This window comes from Cinclus cinclus, chromosome 2 (assembly GCF_963662255.1).
Source record: "Cinclus cinclus chromosome 2, bCinCin1.1, whole genome shotgun sequence".
Classification (NCBI taxonomy): domain Eukaryota; kingdom Metazoa; phylum Chordata; class Aves; order Passeriformes; family Cinclidae; genus Cinclus; species Cinclus cinclus.
The window spans coordinates 109,002,166-109,022,964 of NC_085047.1; the positions used below are offsets into that span (position 1 = coordinate 109,002,166).

The 20,799-nt window shown below is 37.0% G+C and overlaps 1 protein-coding gene across 1 annotated transcript in view; it reads right to left on the reverse strand.

The window, feature by feature from the left end:
• Window positions 1-19,228, reverse strand: part of CFAP47 (cilia and flagella associated protein 47) — a 260,595-nt gene extending 241,367 nt beyond the window's left edge. Inside the window, exons 1-16 of the mRNA XM_062488108.1 lie at window positions 19,067-19,228; window positions 16,311-16,462; window positions 14,122-14,237; window positions 11,955-12,093; window positions 10,630-10,858; window positions 9,971-10,125; window positions 9,094-9,227; window positions 8,271-8,506; window positions 7,388-7,586; window positions 5,418-5,631; window positions 4,863-5,015; window positions 4,021-4,210; window positions 3,820-3,916; window positions 2,259-2,475; window positions 1,345-1,589; window positions 237-367 (exon numbers count right to left, since the gene is read on the reverse strand). Of these exons, the coding sequence (XP_062344092.1) occupies window positions 237-367; window positions 1,345-1,589; window positions 2,259-2,475; window positions 3,820-3,916; window positions 4,021-4,210; window positions 4,863-5,015; window positions 5,418-5,631; window positions 7,388-7,586; window positions 8,271-8,506; window positions 9,094-9,227; window positions 9,971-10,125; window positions 10,630-10,858; window positions 11,955-12,093; window positions 14,122-14,237; window positions 16,311-16,462; window positions 19,067-19,228 (2,769 nt within the window). The remainder of the gene's footprint in view (window positions 1-236; window positions 368-1,344; window positions 1,590-2,258; window positions 2,476-3,819; window positions 3,917-4,020; window positions 4,211-4,862; window positions 5,016-5,417; window positions 5,632-7,387; window positions 7,587-8,270; window positions 8,507-9,093; window positions 9,228-9,970; window positions 10,126-10,629; window positions 10,859-11,954; window positions 12,094-14,121; window positions 14,238-16,310; window positions 16,463-19,066) is intronic.
• Between the last annotated feature and the right edge of the window lie 1,571 nt (window positions 19,229-20,799).

The window sequence follows — 20,799 nt, forward strand, 5'->3', positions numbered from 1 at the left end:
GCTGTGATACCAAAGGGAGAATATAATCAAAAACAAGAAATAGTAAATTGACTTTGCCTTGCTTCTTCATCAAGTCTTTGGAGCATATTCTTTAATTAAACTTGTCAAGTAAAAGCCATATGAAATTAAAGTATTTTAATGCAAAAATATATTAGAACAGAAATATATTTAAAGTACTACTTGTTTAAAGAAATCCACCCATTTTTCTCCTCTAAAGCTGCCACATGAATAGTTACCTTTGCAGAACATTTCAAGTCAACTGAATTTCCTTTGCGCACACACAAGATGAATTGTCCTGTTTCTGGAGTGTTGAACCCTGGATGCCAAACAACTTCACACTCCACATCACTATAGGCCTCCACAAACCCTGAATATATGTACATAATTTAGATGTTGTAGCATACACATGTACAACTGTCAAATTATATTGTATAATTAGAAATAACATAGGCACATAAAAGTGAAATGACCTTCTACTACTGAATATAAGCCTACATTTTGCAGATGTAACAGTCGGATGAATTAAGTAAAATTAGGTCTTGGATTCCCATGAGCATTGCATAATCTCTGTATTAGTAACCAGCAGTAAAACACACTCAAAGTTTACTGGTACTTTTAGTCATTAATTACTCTAGTAGTCAACATTAAAAACAGAAACAAAAAAAAAAAATCAACAAACTATCTTTCTTGCTGAACAGCAACATGAGGAAAGATCTTATACACTTTTTTGCTTGCAATTGAGTCTGAATTTGTATTAGCAGAAATACCTTTTCTCAAGAATCAGAGCACACCAAATCCAATATTGTTAGCAGTTTGCTCTTTAGTATTGGACCTCCAATATAACCCTGCAGAATACTACCTTTCAAAGAGAAGAAGGTAAAAGAAGGTCCCTTTTACACTGCAAAAAGTGTACATACATCCAACAAACACTGTTTCATGATGCAAATGCAGACACTAATCCCAGACTGAATTCCATTTATGTTACTCAAACTTCATCAACTTTTTAGCAGCTTCATTCGGTGCTTTTGGAATATTTTCTATCCTGATGAGCTGTATGATGTTGCTGCCCCACTCCTGAAAAATGTCAGCAATCCATGCTGAAAGAAATGTTTACACAAGCACTGCTGGCTGGGCATGGAAGCAGGGAGCTGGGCTGAGCATGCGTTCAGGGCAGGGCTTACACAGAGAATGCTGCAGTGGTGCTAAGCTGTGACCTGATACTGCTTTTGGGACACACTGATAATTGACAGAAATCTAAAAATATAGTTTACAGCATCAGCTAAATGTTTGTCATATTTAATACTGTTGACATATACATACACACCCTGTATTTCCACAGCATACCTTTGGTTGGCTTTATAGTAAATGCAGATTTTCTATCTCCAGTCACAGGTCTCCAAGTAAAGCCAGCAGGATGGTTTCTGGGATTGCACACCCTGACAGTTTTCCTAAACTCTGTGCCTGCCAGGCAGCCAGGAACAGGACTCAAAATCAGTTCCCTTGTAGACAGCTGAAGTTCAATAGGCATTACATGTGCAATTACCAGCACATGTCCAATGTGTTGATTGTTTATTTTGTAACTGAAAGAGCTGTAACATAAATATATATATAATCTCAATATTGTGATTCATTCATTATGTTACAGTCAGAGTAAACTTTAAATGAAATACAACCACTAGCAAGAAAACACTTAAAAACTGAGTGTGAGCACACAGTTAAGACTGTCAAAAGTTTGCAATTGTTCTGCATACTACTTAAATCATGTCAGAAGTGAAGACTGTCCTAAAGGATGATCAGCCTCCCACAGTCATTTTAATATTAGAAAACAGAGTTCATGCCAGCAGGCTTTGTACATTTTCCCATAAGCTGCATTAAAAGACCTAAGCATGGATGCAAGTGGTGCAATGCTAGGCTTCAAAGAGAAGAGTTTTTTCCATAAAAATTTCTCCTAGTAAATACACCATAATAGCAAACTTTGTTCCCTGATGCAACTCTAGCTACATCAGGCTTTTCACAGGACACATTATTGTTTGTGGTTTAAAAAAAAAAAAAAAAAAAAGAAACCACAAGAAACAGTATTGTCCTAGGAAAATTCTGCAACATAAAACTGCATCGATTTTTGCAATGTCACCATAGATGAGCATACACCATTAGCAATTATAATGATTACACTTTAAAATTAGCCAGGTGATTTTTTTTAATAAATTTTACTACTGCCAAGGAAATGTGCAAATCAAGACAAACATAAAAATCCTTACGTTTTAAACATTCCAACAGTGGTTGTCTCAAACACAACTGGAACATGAGTTTTTGTCAGAGGAGGCACGACCTGAGACAATGGAGATGTCTCCTGCAATTCCACAGCTTCAATCTCCATTTGTATCCAAATATGAACTGATAAGTTATTTATGATGTGCAGCTCTTTGGTTGTTGTAGAATACACACAAACATCACCAAAATCTATAGTAGAAGGACCTAAATTATATAAGAAATAAGATGCCCAACATTAAAGGTAAAAGCTAATTTAAGGAAACCTAACTACTAAAATACTGTGATCAAACGTTTTAGTTCTTCAAATTACAAACTTAGCTACAAAAATCCTGTAGTGGAAGAAATTATCACTAAAATGTGGAAGTAATTATCACCCATGTTCTGCAAGTGTTTTCAGCAGTACAAGTCAAAAGCCAGCAACATTTATTTTTTTAACTGTGCTTGTTTCAGTCAACTGGTAAAATAGGAAATGAATGTGCTTACTACTAACAGGACTATTAATATAAGCATAAATACTTCTTTTTGTTAAGCAGATATTTAAAAGGACAAATTACCACCAATTCACTGAAAGTTTATGTATGCAACCTGTCAGTTTGCTCCCTGATATGTGACCATTTGTTTAAATAATACTAATTATTATTATTATTATTATTATTATTATTATTATTATTATTATTATTATTATTATATTTAAGTAATAATAATTCATTTAATAATTCGTGTCATGTGATGGTCACAGAATTACTTCACTACCTCGTTCAGTGTTTTCACTAGTTTTTAGGCCTGGTCTATAAACTAGAGTGCTCATGGCACAAATCAAACTTCTTACAAAACTCTAAGTTATTATTATGATATAAACATATAAACAATATTATGTTTATCTTGTTCTAACTTTCCCCAAGTATATCAGTTTCCACAGCTACACTATACAAGTTCTGGCTTGACTGAAAATTAAAAAAGCCCAGGAATTACTAAAAATTGTCTTTTTCCTGGAAAAAAAAAATTACTGAAGAAAAGCTGACCTTAAATTAGACCTGTAGCAGTAACAAGCATTGTTAGCAAGTCACTAAGAAGTTTTAGGTGTTACTCCCCATCACAGAACATTACCCTGAAATTATTTTGATGGAGGATCCTGAAGTTTTAGTTTTAGTTTTTGGGGGCATCACTCTTCACTGTTAATTCCCAGAATTATTCTGAGCACTTCCATGAATCTTGCTGATATTAATGCTGGTCCAGGTACTATCCACTAACAAGGCCTAAGGGTATCAGCAACTCTCACACTATGCTGTGGTGAATTCTGTTTAAGAGGTTGTGGAATGAGCAGTCTTCAAAGGAAACTCTTCTTTTACGTGTTCATACCTAATCATATCTGCCTTATTTGCTGAGAATTACAAAGCTTTAGTGAAACACTACTGTAGGTCTCAAGCTGCCTACCAAATTAAACTGTTTTCCATTTAGGGTGAGCAACTATAATCATAAACTGTGTTACTATACATAAGTTCTTTTATAACAACTATATGTATTTAGCTACCAAATTAAGAATCTTACCAATGAATATTTGATGAAGCTGTTTGTGTGTCAAAGTCAGACTACAATCTTCCTTCTCCTGGGTAGAAGATGGCACAGGACTAAGCCAGCTCCAAACCTGTGATAAGCACAAAACACTTCCTCAGAGCAGGATCAAAATCTTTATGATTTTTGATATGATAAACACATTTTGCACACATAGTACTCAAGTGTTTAACTTACTCCTTTGTTTGTAGATTTAGAAACAATTGCTGCCAATTTTCGACTAGTTAACATGCAATTGTCATCTAAAGGAAGCATTTTGGGCTGTGGCTTCTCCTTCACAAAATCTGCAACTGAGATTTTTGGTGACTTAAGACCTTCAGCTGGTTTAATGCCTATGCTCACAGGATTGTTATAAATATAAAACCGCCTACAGGGAAGAAAAAAAAAATGAATGTGGAAATCTATAAATTTGAGCATTCCAAGATCTACATATTAAATTATTTAATACTTTTAAAGAAAACAATTAATACTTTAAGTAGGAACAATTAATTATTTTAAAAACCCTCAAGCACAGAAAATACCCCAAAAAAACCTTTGTTGTTTTGGTTTTTACTCTAAGATAAGTCTAGAGGACCAGTCTGATTAAAGGATTGTATCTGCTTCAGTCCACAGAATAAATAATAATTTACCTACTGAATCCATGACTTGGGGTGAGTTAGACATCCTAGCTGAAAATATATATTTATTATATAAAGAGAATTCAAAACAATCAATGTTATGTTTTTTCCTATTAACCATAACTAACTATTCTTAAAACTTGACACCTTAATTTAAGTTCACTTAAAGCTTAATTTTAAGTGCCCTGCCTCTATCTATATATTTCACCCAGGAAGTGACCTCAATATGTCTAAATACTTGAAACAAACAGGTTTGGAATACATTATAAATGAAAGTCCCAAGACCATAAGCATATTGGCATGGGACAAATTTAGTATATGATCAGTGCCATTAAGTTAATTCTGCACATATATTCACATATTTTGTGCATGAACCTGAAGTATTTATTTTCCGTTTCTTACCTAACAGCCTCTTTCTCTAAACGACGTTGTCTTAAACAGGAAATGAAGTCAACATAGTGTTTCTTATTTTTTTCTTTTAACAGTCGTTCAGAGTCAGTATAAGCAAATTCTGGGTCTATGTAATTATATCTCTCAGTCTTTGTGAAAATAGTCCTAAATATTTAAAGAGAATTGTAGTTTCATTACACATGTAGAATGATACTGGGTCTTGTTAGTTTGAAAACATAATTGATTTTGATACATACGTATTTCATTCCAAACATTCTTTTTATCACAGCTGATTATTAATATTTGACCTTGTAAAGACAACCATAAAAATTAAATATTTCAAGTGCAATAGCTACATTTGCAGTTTCATGCAAGAAAACTCAATAAATTTATGTGCAAGAGACTCAAGAATGCAATGAATTTTAAAGTACTTTCAGCCTGGAAAAATAACAGGGAACTGTCATACGAGTAACCAATCTACTATATGATATACTATATGATACATTGATCTACTATAGGATATACATAAATGTGTGGGTTTAAATATTAGATTCACATATTTTTTACCTGTACTTTTTATTCCATTCACTAGGCCTAAGGCTGGCTGCACGATCATTAGGAAAAGCTATAAGTGCATCATCCTTAGAATTCCTGTTTTTCCGGTGAGTATGAATTTGTGTTTGGGTTGATTTAAGGATTGCCACAGGTGCTGTATCACTGAGCTGTCCTGTGCAACGAACTACAAATTGTCCAGTTGCATTGGAAATCAAGGGTGTTAGACCTTAAAATTCAAATACAACATAAACTTAAACAAACATTTTCTAAAGAAAATTCAAAGTCTTAGAAAATGTATCTAATTTATAACAGTCTACTCAGCAGCACAACAGTCAGTCAGCCATCCCATAGTGTTTTCCCTCAGGTAAGAAGGAAGAAGTCATTCACAACCTGCCAAAAGCCAACTGCTTCCCTTGGCCTGGATCACAAAAACATCAGAGCTCAAACCAGCTGTGTCCAGCTGTGATGCTATGTCTTGCACAGACACATCAGCCACTCAGAGCTGCCTGTCACAAGACCAATCCCAGTGTCCTAAAGCTTGAATAAGGGCTGCAAACAGAGGCGTGAATTTTCACAAAGCCTCCCAAGCTAGAACAACTAAAAAGACAGCTCAGATTTCTTGCACTCTAATTTTAGAAAAGCACATATACATGAACATTAAAAAGAAAACTATAGCAGAAACAAGGTCAAACTTCAACTGCCCTTTCCTCCCTCACCTGCAGAAAAAAAAAATTGATCATTAAACATATTTTTACCCACTTTAGCCTTACTTTAATCCACCAACAAAAAAATCAAAAACTACTTTTCATCTTCTAAGTCAAAGGAGTGATTACAACTTTCACTGGCCACAAAGGCACAGTTTTCAAGAAGCTTTATTCCAGTCTCTGCCCTGCCTTCACCTGAATACAGAGATACAAATATAAATACTCATACACTGGGAGAAGATAACAGAAAGATATAGAACCATCTAGAAAAGGATCTGAAAAAAAAATCTTTTTCCCTCCACATTGCAATGAAGCTTAAAAGCAAAACACAGATATCCCTCATAACATTTTTATAAACCTGCAAATGGGACCAGAACAGGGACATTAACAGAGCAAATGGTAGACAAGTGCATGTTAAAAGCCTGAAAAACTTGAATACTACATTAAATCTTTGATCCAAAATCCCACTTCTTCTAATTGGGTTTCTGAAGCAGGAAAATTGAAGTAGCTCTGGATTTCAAATAGAAAACAAAGAAATTGCCAAACTTCAGTTTCTCATCAAGTCTTGACAGCCATGCATTGGAAATACCTTCCTAAAAGTAGCAGGAATGCCCACTGGCTTATCAACCACATGTACTTGTAGGAAGAACAGCATTTTATCATGACTTTCCAGTAACTTCCACTTCTTACTCCCCAACAGTGGAAAAAATGGGTATTGCCTTCCTGTTTCTCATCAGGGAGTACATCCTCAAAACTGGCAGCAACTGAAGAGAACTCAGGTTCTCCCCCTGACCCACACACAGCCACCACGTGCACCAGTGCACAGGTCATTTGACGTTTGAAAAAAATCATGTTTGCCATGACAGGTTTATAATCCATTAACAGCTTAGTCAAGTAATTGTGAATCAATAAAGAACATCCTATTCTCTTTCCTAGTTCTTCCTGTGCTTTACATATGTCTCAACTTACTCCTGAAACATCGTAGCAATGTGCAGCAGCAGCATCACTTGCAGAAACTGAACCTTACAAAAGTCAAACAGTCATGATGAAAATTTATGCTTTAATAGTTCAATTTTTGATACAATTATGGAAGGATACACCATTATTTGAGCCTTTGTTTTGCAGTCTTATGGGACCTACATCATGCAACTCAGCATTTCCACCAGTCCCAAAGAGATACTACTTTTTACAAGCATATTAAAAATAGCAAAAAAATCTCTTAAAAAATGTGCTTTTAAAACATTTTTATCACTTGTTACCTAGTTTTTAGCACCTTACCAGGATTAATTGTGAACACAATGCTTTTTCGTTTGGATTTGCACACACCAAGTAAGGTCAACTGTATTTGATGAAAGGATTTTGTAGATGTCTTCAAAACATCTACGTTATTTTTATCTACTACTGTACCAATAATATCAATAATTTGCTTCATCTCGAATGTTCCTATTTGATGTGGAGAAAATGAAATCACCACTTTCTGGAAAAGAAAATTCATTATGAGACACAGAAGACAATAAAGAGTCAAGCTTTGTGAAATCCTCTATATGATTGAGTCCCTGAGATCACTTCTCTCCATGCTTATCTCTAAGATATTCAAAACTGGGCTTGCAGAATATGCCAAGAGGCACATAAAAATTAGCAATATAAGGCAATATAAAAATGTGACACATTAGAACACAACAAAGTCTCATTTGTTCACTTCTGAGAGAAATCTTGTGCCCTGACTTACTGGTTTGGGAAATTGTAAATGCTTCCATATTTGACTTATTATTTGGCAAATTTCTTCCATTAAAGAAATTTTATCTTACTTGAATATTTGTGATTTACTGAAACAATTTTTAAAGTATCCTTCGAAAATGAGCATAAATCATTATTCTCAAATCAGTAAAGTTTAAAAAATTACAGATAGGAAAAACCCTTGTGAAGTTGCCTTAGTACTCCAGTCTTTTTTTCCTAACTCAAAATAATATTTGTTGCTACCTGGAGTAGGGGAAGAACATTAAGAGACTGCCCAAAATAAAAAAAAAATATGTTTGGCTGGTATTACAAGCCACTGCTACTGAAATGAAATTCTTCTAGCTTACTTTCAAGAAATTCCACTGATAACCACAATAAAACAAACTGCACAGTTACATAACCTAAGAGAAAGAGAGGAATTTACCTTTTCAGATTTTTTTTTAACTTTTCCCCTTTCAGGAGAAATACTGAAGTGAGCAGTCTTGCGGAAGCTGAACATTACTGGAAGGAACTCGGATTCGTTTTTCACTGTGCACACAACTTGTGCTTGTTCACCCATATAACAGTCCTTAAAATTAATTACTGTTCCTGGCTTAAAAGTCAGTATTACAGGAAACACAGAACCCATCAACGCTAAGTCCACGTGACAAGAATTACTTCCTGCATCAGACAAACATAAAAACAAGCAAACAAACAAAATCCCTCTCATGACTACTATCTCACTAACAGGAAAGTCATGCTGTAGTTGTACAGTCACAAAAACAAAACAATACAAAAAACAGTATGTTTTATAATACAGTTTTTCTAAACCTAACACAGAGATCTTTACTTCTAGTAGCTGTTAGATAATGCATTCCCACAGTAAGGAAGTTGAGGATGTTCAAACATTCACATGAAAATGCACAAAAGTTATCCAAAAAGTGTTAGTGACTTGCAAATGGCTGAGGGTGTTTTATTTCCTACTTGCATTTATAATCATTATAATTTATAATTAAGTGATAGGCGTTCATTCAGGACACACATAAATCCCTCCTTTCTACTCACTCACTGTTCAAAAAGCCTTTAGTGCTGAAGCATTCAAGATGCAAGTTAATTTATTTGTGCTGATATAAACAAACAAAAATAGCAGATTTACCATAGAACTATTAGATAAGGAAGATTTTTTTTAAAAGTTTAAAAATATCAAGAGACACAATTTCATCATCCATATTTACATTTCTGATGGTGACTATACATTTCTAACATACTTATGGTTGATGTGGCACTACCACTGAGGTTCTGCAGCCAGTCACCTCTCTTGCCAGCAGTTTCAAATCTCAGAAACAGGACATAATCTTGAACCAGTGATGTGTCACTCACTTCAATGTCTCTTTCAAATTTTCTGTAAGAGTCACAATCTCAAATTAAAATATGAGGGAAAAAAATAAACCTCCAAACCAAACCCACAAAAACATCAAGGCATATTTTTGAACATCCAGTATGGCTTCTTCGTCGTCAGCAGTATCTTGAAAAAATGATCTTTATACTTCCTTTCAGAAAATGCAAACAGTAACAAATTTAAGCTCAATATCTGTGTTCTTATTATACTGGTAATTTGATCTCTTTTCTAGTCTATAACAGTTTTCTAAACTAATATCACATGCATAAAAACTACCTGTAATAATTTTCAATAAGGGAAAATGGCAAGAGCACATTTGCTTTTTCTTTTCCTTAAACAAGAAGAAATGTTTCTTTATGTTTAGTTTTTGCTTTTGTTTTGGGTTGTTTCTTCTTTAATGAGATAACAGCTCTCTGAAATGTTTCACTCTCTTGGTGGCTAATATATGGAAAAATCTAATAAAATTCTTTTTTCTCACAAAACCATCTTAACCAATTCTTGGTCCAAATACACCCTCAGGGTATTATAAAACATAAATCATAGATATACTTCAGGCTTTGCTTTCCTATTTGAAGAATCACATCAAGGGATTTCTTTTAACAAACATAAATACATTAAGTAGTTAGCCAGAAATAATTTGCAGATGTACTAACTCAAAATGATTGTTTCTAACACCGTTCTTGCAGAGCAGTGCAGACCAACCAACTTGTGTGTGTGTGTGTACACATTTAATTGGTGTCACTCACTCTGGACTAAAGCACAGTGTAATCAAAGTTTTCTCATAAGGCAGCAAAGTTCCTTGATTGGGAATGCACAAGACCAAGGTGGAAACATCTACATCTTTATTTTTCAGGCTTAAGTCATGTAAAACAGCATCTGTACTCCCCTGAAGATCTGTCCCCTAAAATAAAAAAAAAAGATATGGAATAGTTCAGCCTGTTCTGCTTTCTCTTTTCTGTTTTGTTTTTTCCTACACATACATTTTCATGTACAACAAATAGAAAGACGTAACAGAGGAAATAGCAGTTACACAGCACTTGGCTAATTAACCAATTCTTAAATCAATTTCATGTCAATGTCTTGAATTCTCTTTTTTTAAACATTATTCTCAGATTATTTCACTAGCTGAAAAAAAAAGTGAAACCACAGATTATTAATACCTTAGAACTCAAATTTTATTTTGATAATTCCTAGTAAATAATAATTGAAAACCTCAATCCTAGGGTTGAATTGAAATAAAAAACTATTATCTGTGTTGGTTGGACAGAGGTTTCAGAAAGCCTATTGATCAGGAAATAGTATGCCATAGTAAACAATACTAGAAAAAGAATGTTGAGAAATAAAAAACGCAAAAGCAGAAATGAAACAAGTTTTCAACTAAAATAAAACCAGAGAAGTTTCTTACCATCTCTCCTCCAATGGCATTTTCTTCCAGTACTGCTACCCAATCCATACACTCAGGGCTTTCATTGTATAAATGTATTTGTTCTGTCTTTGAAGTTCCAAAGTAAAGAGGTCCAAATTTAATGCATTTCAGTACTTTTCCACAAGACACTCCAAGAACTTTAAGAACTTGTTCAACCACAACACCTTTGATCCATACTTCAGTCCAACCACGATTTTCCAACTCCACTCTGCCAGTAAGAGCAACAAGCAGCAACAGGTAATGTAGAGAAGTGTTAGAAATAATCAGTTTGGTTAGTTTGCTTTGTATTAGAGTCTGTGCCAAAAAAAGGAAAGAATTACCCAATCCAAGAATTCAAATCACAGGCTTTCCACATACAAACTAAGTGGGAGAGCAGGGCAAGTGAGTATGTCCTTGACAATGCCCTACTAGGAATATCACCAATCAGGAAAAATCACACATTACATGGTGGAGTTTTGGGTTTGGTTTGTTTTCTGACTTTTTTTAAATGTTTGAAACTACAGGAGTGACATCTGCAAAGAATCAGGGTCTTGGCATCTAAATACCAATTCTGGCACATAATACCTAATTTTCTTGTAGGGAACTGGAGCTAGAACTTCATCTGAATAAGTATGAAAGAGCTGCAGCTTTCCTGCCTGGAAGCTTGATCTTGACAATTCCACAAATCACCAAAACAAAACACCCAACAAATCAACCACACCCCATTCCCACATTGCCCAGAGGGGTTATCGACTGCCCACCACTGGAAGTGTTCAGGGACAGACTGGATGGGGCTCTGAACAACCTGGTCTGGTGGAAAGTCCCTGCCCATGACACAGGGGCTGGAAATACAGGATTTTAAAGTCCCTTCCAAGCCAAACCGTGCTAGGATTCTAAGATTTTATGAGGTATGCACTTAAAAGCCACCTACTCCAGTGCCGCAAATACATTCCCTCCAGTGAAAATAAGATATACCAAAGAACACCAGAATGTTTCTGAGACTCCTGAAACATACAGAGTTAAAAGAAAGCATGCAGTTACAGAAGCTAAGAAAATTATGGAACATGGAATGTACAGAAAGGTGAAAGATACGAAAGCTCCTGGTTAGTTTTATTCTGAGAAATGTGCAAACATCTCAGATCTTTACATATTATGGAAGATTTTTATCAACACAGCCAGGTATAAAATTTATGCATCACTTTTCTGTGGAGATAATATAACAATCAATTTAATAAAACTAAATATTAAATTAATAATAAAGACTAGAATTAATAACAGGCAAAAATGGAATTTATAGAGCCGTATTTCTTCAGTCATACACTCACTTCATCATTTCTTCGATAACACCGGGTACATCTGTGCAGATATCCACTCTGATTTTCCTTACAGATTTTGGCTTTACCACTCCTCTGGCAGGTTTTATGTTAAGCAGGACAACCCCATCATATGATATTTTAAATATACCTAAAAAACCCAGAGCAAGTAAGAGGATGCTATACAATATAAAGCTGTAGACTTATATGCTTGTATTACGCACTTGAAATTACACAACACACAATGCAGATGTACACAAGCAGCAGATGTACACATATCTTCCTATGAAAAATGGAAGCATAGACTTAACTTTTTCACAAGCTATTTTTAAGCAAGAGTAGATCACTATTTCCAAGCTTTCTTTAATTATTATACCCACATGTAAAATTCCATTTTGCAAGCTGTGATTGTAGCAGAAAAGATACTCACATTCCAGACACAAGTGACTATATCATGAAATAATTGTAAATAACATCTGCAAGCTATACAAAACTCTAAGAAGATAGAGTAGCCAGAAAGTTAAGTGCATACTGCAGGTTAACAACAGATTATATGATTTGGTCCCTATCCAACACAAGTAATTGTGGAAGAGAACAGTAAATATTTCTAAATTATAAAAATATTCTTTAAAATGTGAAAAAAAAACAGTATTTGACCAATAACATTAATTATCTAATATTATACCATAAACATAGAAATTGTTTCAAGTGTACAAAAGATGCACTTTTTGGTTTCATATAAAAGATAATCTCTGATATGATATCAGAAGCAGGAACAAAGGACTCATTTAGTGCATGGAATAACAGGTGAAATGAAATCCTTGTGTCTTGGGCCAGCACAGAGCATTCCTGCTCACAGACTTTAGGTGCTGCCTGTTACTGGGACATGCTGTGTTATGATTTACAGAATCTACAGAAACACAGATTCAGCTGCCCTTCCCTTGTCTGTCCCCAAGACATCCTTTACTAACCATCACTTTCTTTCACCCAATCCTATAAAACTCCATCATGGAACCTGCATGTACCATGTACAGAGTTTACAACTAGAAACAGTTCCCTACACAATATAAAAAAATAATTATCCTACAACTTACTGTTAGATGCATATATACTGTAGGTTACCTTGTCTTCTTTACCTAATCATAACTGGTCAAAGTAGTAAGTTAACATATATGAGAAACACCTGAATATATAGGCTACATAGTACATCTTTAAGATGAACTGACTAGGAAAAACACCCACAATAACTTCTCCTTTTACTTCACAGAAAAAAATTTAAAAGGTCTGCTTAATCTAGACAGAAATTTGATTTTTTTTTTAATATTGAAAATCTGCGTTTCTGTGATAATGTATTTTCTCTTGGTACAGTATTCCATATGAAAAGCTAGGAGACAAATGTTCCCACAACTTTGGCCTAATGCAAAAAAATAAGATAGCCTTTAATGTAACAAGCAGCTGTACAAATGAGGAACAAAAATAATTAACTGCCTTAAATTTGTTGTTTGAAACTCAGCATAGTTGCCACCCCGCCCCTAGAGAAAGGTGTCTGCAACTCTGCACAGTGCAAAATGCAGTCAAACAGGTTATCTGGATCATACCAGCATTCTTATGCTCCTTTGTCCATGTTTCTTACTCTCCTTTGAAATAGCTGCTCACAGAAATTTAAGGATGTGCCTGTTGTAAAAGCTGTAGGACTTCAAAAGCTATGGCAGCAAGATAAAAGGCCTCTCATTATCTTCTAGCAACAAATACAATCCAATTCCCATCACAGAAGACTTTGGCTCAGAAAGTTCAGGGAACTTGTAGTTGTTTATTCAAGAGACAAGTCTGGGGATCACGGAAGTACAAAGCAAGAGCAGACATAATTTGCTGCTGTCTATGCTGGGCACACGAAGGCAATGAGCAACTTTTATTTTTGCATCTTCCAAGTGGGACTCAAAAGTACAGAACTCATAAAATTGTCAAAGTTCTAAAGGATTTTTTCTTTCCTAAATGGAAATACAATACTGGCTACATAAACAGTGGGCCATGTACAACACCTGTAGCTACAATACTCATAAATGGCACAACCCAAAATTCCAGTCATTGGTACTTGGTCACCAAAGTGTTAACTTGCATAAAATTACTTTTTCCAATAAAATAATATATTTGTATGATTTAATACATACTAAATATTTACCTGAAGTTGTTCCATGGTTAGCAATACTAATCTCTTTAGTAATTAGTTTATTGTTTGCAATCATTTCACCAAAATTAACCTCTGTCTCTATTTCCAGACCACAGTATGGAATTAATCTGCAGAGAAAACACACCATAATATTTCCCAAAACTTGAAAATACCTTTGCATTTTAAAACAAATTTGATTAAGCAGTCCAGTGGAGGAGAGTTCTCCTTTTGTCAACTCACTACAACATACACAAGGAAGATTCAAAAGAGAGGTACTTATCTATGAGCCTGTTTAATAACTCAGTAGTTTAATGATTAGTGAAAATTGAATGCACACACTTCTATTTAATTTTAAATACTTCATTACAGTACTTTAAGTAAAACTATCCATAGTTAGCTGCATCACAAAAATAAGACCAAATAAATCACCATAATTCATTATGAGCTGCCTGAACTAAAAGCAGAGAAGAATTACTGGCAGTTTACAGTTTTGTGTTTGATACATACTTTATGTGACTTCAAAAAAACTTATTACAACAGACAGAAGTGAACAATAACACAAACCATGAGCTACTTTTCTTATTTGTTTAAAAACCTCAGCCAGTGAGATGGCAGCACTGTTTTGGGTACTTTTTAGCCATAACAAAAAGATCATGCCTCAGCCAACTTGCATTTTAAAGACTCCAATTTTTAATACAATGACTCCTTTGTCCTCACATTAAACTGTGTTTCAAATCAATTGGAATTTTACATTACTACAGAAGTCTGTCTCCTCTTAGCCACAAACAGGAACATGTAGGAACAATTCCATCTCCTGATCTGTGTCACATGCAATGTGACAGAAGAAAGAACGGAGAAGAAAAGTAAATATCCTTGGTCAAGTGAGGTAGATCCTGCCCAAATACTCTACTGCATAAAGGCAAGGAGAGGGTGAAGGAAGGGACAGAGGAAAACTCTAAATCAAGGAATGCCAGAAATATGATGTCGGGAATTTTAATACACTGGTTTTAATTCTCTTTGATAATTTATTGTAATGTGAAAAAATAAGGTAGTAAATTCTTTAAAGAGATGCTAGACCAGCAGGATGTGGCAAAAAAAAAAAAGGCAAAAAAAAAAATCATCTATTGGATGAATTAGAAGTTAGAGTACACTCAACATAATTGTAAAAATTTCACTTTCCAAGTATCCAGACATTCTTACAAGAAGCTTTACTGGAATAATGGAACAAAAGTATTTCTCCTCTGAAGATCCAAGTATCTCCCTTCTCAAGTGGGCAGAAATAAGCATACATTCTAAATGCAATCAGATTTTCTAATACATATATACACAAAGGAAGTAGCCAAGTTAAAAGGTTTGGGGTTAGTGATTTAATACAGTGTGAAGTTTATTTGTTTGCTTTGTTTTGCTGGTTGGGGATTTTTCATGAAGCTGGAATTTAACACTTTTGCATGGCAAAAAAATGCATTCTGGAAAACACTGATAAAAAGAAATCAAAGTATGCTTGTTTTTCCAAACACACACAGAAAAAAAATAATTACTAAAGTCTGTCAACATTTCCCCTGCAAAAGACACTTAAACATGAAGATGTGAAATACTTAATCTATTGGAAGTCCTTTCCAGAAGGGAGTCACCAGTAGCATAATCATCCTCAGTGGCCTTACCTTCACAGTACTATCCTAATAAAAACTTGCAAAAATCCTTGAACAATTGCTCTAAAATATGCTCTGTATTTTTAGAATTAGGCAACATATGTTTCACTATGATCCAGATTTGTTATGAACTGTTATGAACAATTACTGTTATGTGACAAACTGTTATGAATAATTACTGAATAATCTTCTATATCAGTGATTCAGTATGAAGGGAAGACATTAGGACTATTTGTAGACTTGTTTAATTCAAACAAGTCTACAAATTCAGCATTCAAAATTATCAACATAATCATAACCAAGTTAGAATAAGGTAAAACTAAAAATCCAGATTCTCTATGATTTCAGAGAGATATCACCCCAATGAATTTCTTACCCATGCGCTGCTCTGAAATAAAAAAGAAAAATCTGACTTTGTAATAAAACTTACTGTTTGTTTTCCATGCAACTGACTGACTAATTACAAAGCCATAACAGACACACAGAAGTAAACTTTCCACAAGACTAAACTGCAAATATTAACAGCAGCACATGAACTTTTGAATATCATACCCAAGCACGGGGATATGAACTATGTCATCATCTATCAAAAGAGTTAGTTTATCCCGAAGATCTTCTGCACACTTGGGAGTATATTCCACAACAGCTTTAAACTGAAGTCCAGATGCAATGGGTTTTTCTGGATTTTCCACAATCAATTTAAACTGCAATTTAAACAAAAATAAATAAATAAATAAAGTTTTTAATTGTTAAGCATTTCTAGATTAAGAACAATATACATATAGTTTATTTGCAGAAGAATACAAAGATTGGTTTAAAGATTGGTTTAAAACTTACCATGAACTTATATGCAGGCTTTTATAATTTCACCTCTCTATTTATTGAGGTTTAGACTTTTTACAGGAAGAGAGAAAGAAAGAATGAATTAGCAAAATTTTCTAGTCTTTCCAAGAGAGCTCCAGCTTTTCCTACTGTGGCAAAAAAAAATAAAAAATAAGTTCTTAAATTAAAATTAAATCAGCTATTACTCAGTGAAGAGTATTTTTACTGCCTGAGAAAATAACAGGGATAAAGTCTCAGTTCGAAGTAGAAATAAAAGGGGACAGGTAAGAGTTTCCTCTAGGTCTGACTGACATCAACAGAAATTCCCACTGCTCATAAAAAATCTGCTTGAAATACCCAAGGCACCTCCAGTCTTGGGAGTCAAATGAAAGAGAAAAACCCCTGAATGATGGAAGGCATTCTTTCACAAAAAATTATGCTGGACTTGTTGTCAGCAAGTGTCTGTTTAAATGGAACACCTCCCTTGTGTTTTCCTTGAACAAAAGGCACAAGTAACCCACTAGCACATAGAGGGAAACCCAGCATTTCCCACGTTCCTAGAGACACCTCAAAGTCTAGAGCTCCTCTGGTGGTTCAGTCTCCTTAAAATTCTCACTACCTCATGCACAGTGGGCTTCCACTCTTTATGTCCAGCTTGATATTTTTTATTTCTGAAAGATAGTCTTCCCAGTATTCTCTAGGTTTTCTGTTCTAGTTTATGTTTTATATATGCAAACATAATTTACTACTTTCTGTTTCTCTTGTCCGAGGATTTCCTTCTATTCCTTTAGAATCCTCCTAGCAGTTTAAATACGCAGCTAAAGGAAATTTTTGTCATGCACATCATGATTATGGGCTTGATATTGAAAGAGTACCAATGTTCTAGTTCTGAGGTGCATAGAATCTATACGTGCTATAAAAAGAATTAAACATCCAAGCATATTCACTCCATTCAAGGCAAAATTTATATTTTGTACTAGGAACATTCAATGGAAACTATGGAAAACAGCTTGTGAGCTTTATTGCTTGGAAGGCATTTCTTGGCCATGCACTATGACAGCTGAAGAAAGGTTAACTTTCAGTGCTTGCACTCTGAAAGTATGCAAAGTCTAATGTACCAGAATGTATTTCAGAGGAGTCATACACTTCAGAGCCTTGTAATCACAGACAGCAACACTAAGTCTGGGAATGAGAAAGAGCAACACAACACACCTTTCTGGAACTGGGAGTGTGAAGTGGAATCTTGTCCCCTAGCTGTCATCTTGGTTGTCTCATGTACAGTGCCATTACAATACACAGCAAAAGGCAGGACAGAAGGAAACACTACAAAACTATGATTTAGTAACCTTTTTTCTAAAACTGACTCTGCCTTTCCACTTCTGGAGCACATGAAGAATTGGAAAGGCTGCTGAAAAATAACGAAACAGAATAAGCACCGCCCTACCAAATCAAGCACTCTCAACAGTTTCCAGTTCATACCCAAAGTCTTCAGCTACAGTTTAGTAAGAATCAAGCTGCCACTCCTGCTTCAGAAAGAAAGGGTCATTACTCAGGTAGTGAAATTACTCAAGGTACTTCAATTGTCTGAAAATCAGATTGATGACTACCCTGAATTATTCATAGTTTAAACTGCTATGAACAAAAAGCAACATCAGCTTCTGTTCAACCCCTAATGTCAGTTTAACCCAACCTTCTGAGCTGAATATTGACAAAATTTACAAATAAACCACTAACCACAACAGACTTGTGGTGGAGGCACATAGTTTATGAAGGCTCAACTGGTTAGAATTGTAGAGATGCCTTTGCCTTTAAAAAGCCAGCCAAAGCAATGACTTTTCCAGAACTTATCAGATGTTATTAATAGTAACCATACTATCTTGAGAAAAGACTGCAAACCTTCTCTTTTCTGAGAAAGCTTAAACCTCCTCTCTTCTGAGAAAGCTCTCAGCAAGCAAGCACCACAGGGAGACAATTCCACTGAGAAAAGTTGAAAGTATAGAACTTAGAAATGCAGCAAGACAGCTGTCACTTCCCAGATTTTGTGTTCACACCACAGAGAAGTGACCCCCTTTTACAGAACCTTCCCTTAAGTTATGAGGAACTCGTGGGCTTCTCGTGGGATGAATTCGGGAGATCACAAAGCTAGCCAAGAAGGTAAAGCAGGATTTGTTGCCAACAAGGGACTTGATCACAGAACCACTGGGGTTGGAAAAGACCTCCAGCATCAATAGCAACTGTTAATGTCTGATGTAGTAAGGAAAGCCTGTTTATTTCTATTGAAACTATGCATTTAAGAAAGAAGACGGCTCTCTCTAAACTGCTCACAACCTCGTGAGAATAAAAAGCCGGGAAGCTCAAAGTTCTCTTCGTTCTGCTGGTGCTCCTGCAGGCTGGAGGCGCTGCCCCAGGCAAAGGCAGCGCGGCCGCTGCTCGCAGAGAGCCGGCCGCGGGCACCCCCGGCCGCCTCCCTCGCGGCCGGCCCTCACCTGGGGCTCGTGCGGCGGCAGCAGCCGCAGGCGGCAGGCGCCCTCCCGCAGGTTCTGCACGGTGAGCGCGGCGCGGTAGCAGCTGCCCGGGACCGCATCGCTGAAGCGCAGCTCGGCCGGGGCGATGCGCACCCCGCACACGTCCCGCCATCGCTCCGCCATGGCCCGCCCGGCCGCCGGCGGCCGCTTAGCAACGGACGCGGAGCGCTGATTGGCGGAAAAGCCACGGCGAGCCCAAAACCCACCAATCGGAACAGGAGAAGAGGGCAGGCTCGGGTAAACTCGGCTGGGTTCGGGTAAACTCGTCTGAGTTCGTCTTGGTCCGGCTGGGCTCGGATAAATTCGGCTGGGCTCGGCTGCGCTCGGTCAAACTCGTCTGAGTTCGGCTCAGTCCGTCTGGGCTCGGATAAACTCGGCTCAGTTCGTCTCGGTCCGGCTGGGCTCGGATAAACTCGGCTCAGTTCGTCTCGGTCCGGCTGGGCTCGGATAAACTGGGCTAGGCTCGGCTAGGCTCGGATAAGCTAGGCTCGGCTCGGCTCGGCTCGGCTCGGCTCGGCTCGGCTCGGCTCGGCTCGGCTCGGGCAGGTGACACGGGAACGTGTCCCGGTGGTGTTTGAATGTCTTTAGGCGGAAGAGTTCTCTTCCTCCCTAGGCAGCCTATTCCAGTATTATGGCACCTTCAACGTAAAGTTCTTCCTCATGCTGAGGTGGAACTTCTTTTGTTTTAGTTATGGCCATTGCTCCTCGTTCTGTCACTGTGTACCACTGAAAAGAGTCTGTTACCACCCACTTCGCACCCATTGTTTGAGATATTTATATGCATTAATGAGATCTGCTCTAAGTCTTCTCCTCTCTGTGGGAAATGGAATCCCCAACAACAGGTCCTTGGTTGAAATTGTTGATGGTTTCCTTGTTAAATGTTGAAGTTCTAAGGTTGTAAATGTTGAGGTTCAATTGTTAAATGTTCTGAAACAAATTGTCAGTTGAAGCCTGTACCCCCTTTCACCACCCACCCTGTGACTGTATCCCTCCTGTGACTGTATCCCCTCCTGTGACTGTATCCCCTCCTGTGACTGTATCCCTCCTGTGACTGTATCCCCTCCTGTGACTGTATCCCCTCCTGTGACTGTATCCCTCCTGTGACTGTATCCCCTCCCGTGACTGCATCCCTCCTGTGACTGTATCCCCTCCCGTGACTGTATCCCCCCTGTGACTGTATCCCCTCTGTGACTGTATCCCTTCTGTGACTGTATCCCCCCTGTGACTGTATCCCCTCTGTGACTGTATCCCCTTCTGTGACTGTATCCCTTCTGTCAAGTATCACCCAGCTCCTGCAATGTGTCCTCGTAAGAGAGGTTGAAGCCTCATCATTGCTGCGGCCTCTGCTGGACCCTGTCCAATAGCTCCTTGCCCTGGTCCCTGTCCAATAGCTCCTTGCCCTTCTTGTGCTGCGAGCCCAGAACTGGACACTCCCGATGTGCCACACCAGGACCAAATAGAGAGGGAGGATCCCCACTCTGGCCCGCTGGCCACACTGGAACACCCCAGGGTGAGATTGACCACTGAAGAGATACCTGGGCCAATGTCCCCCTTGGGGCTCAGGATGTCCAGCATGACCCCTCCACCCTCCCCAGGGCTTCCTGCCATGGTCCCACTCCAACAGCAGCCTGGGAGAGTCACGGGTCATGGACCCCCTGGGCTTCCTAAGGTGTTATAAGTGCATATTTTATTAT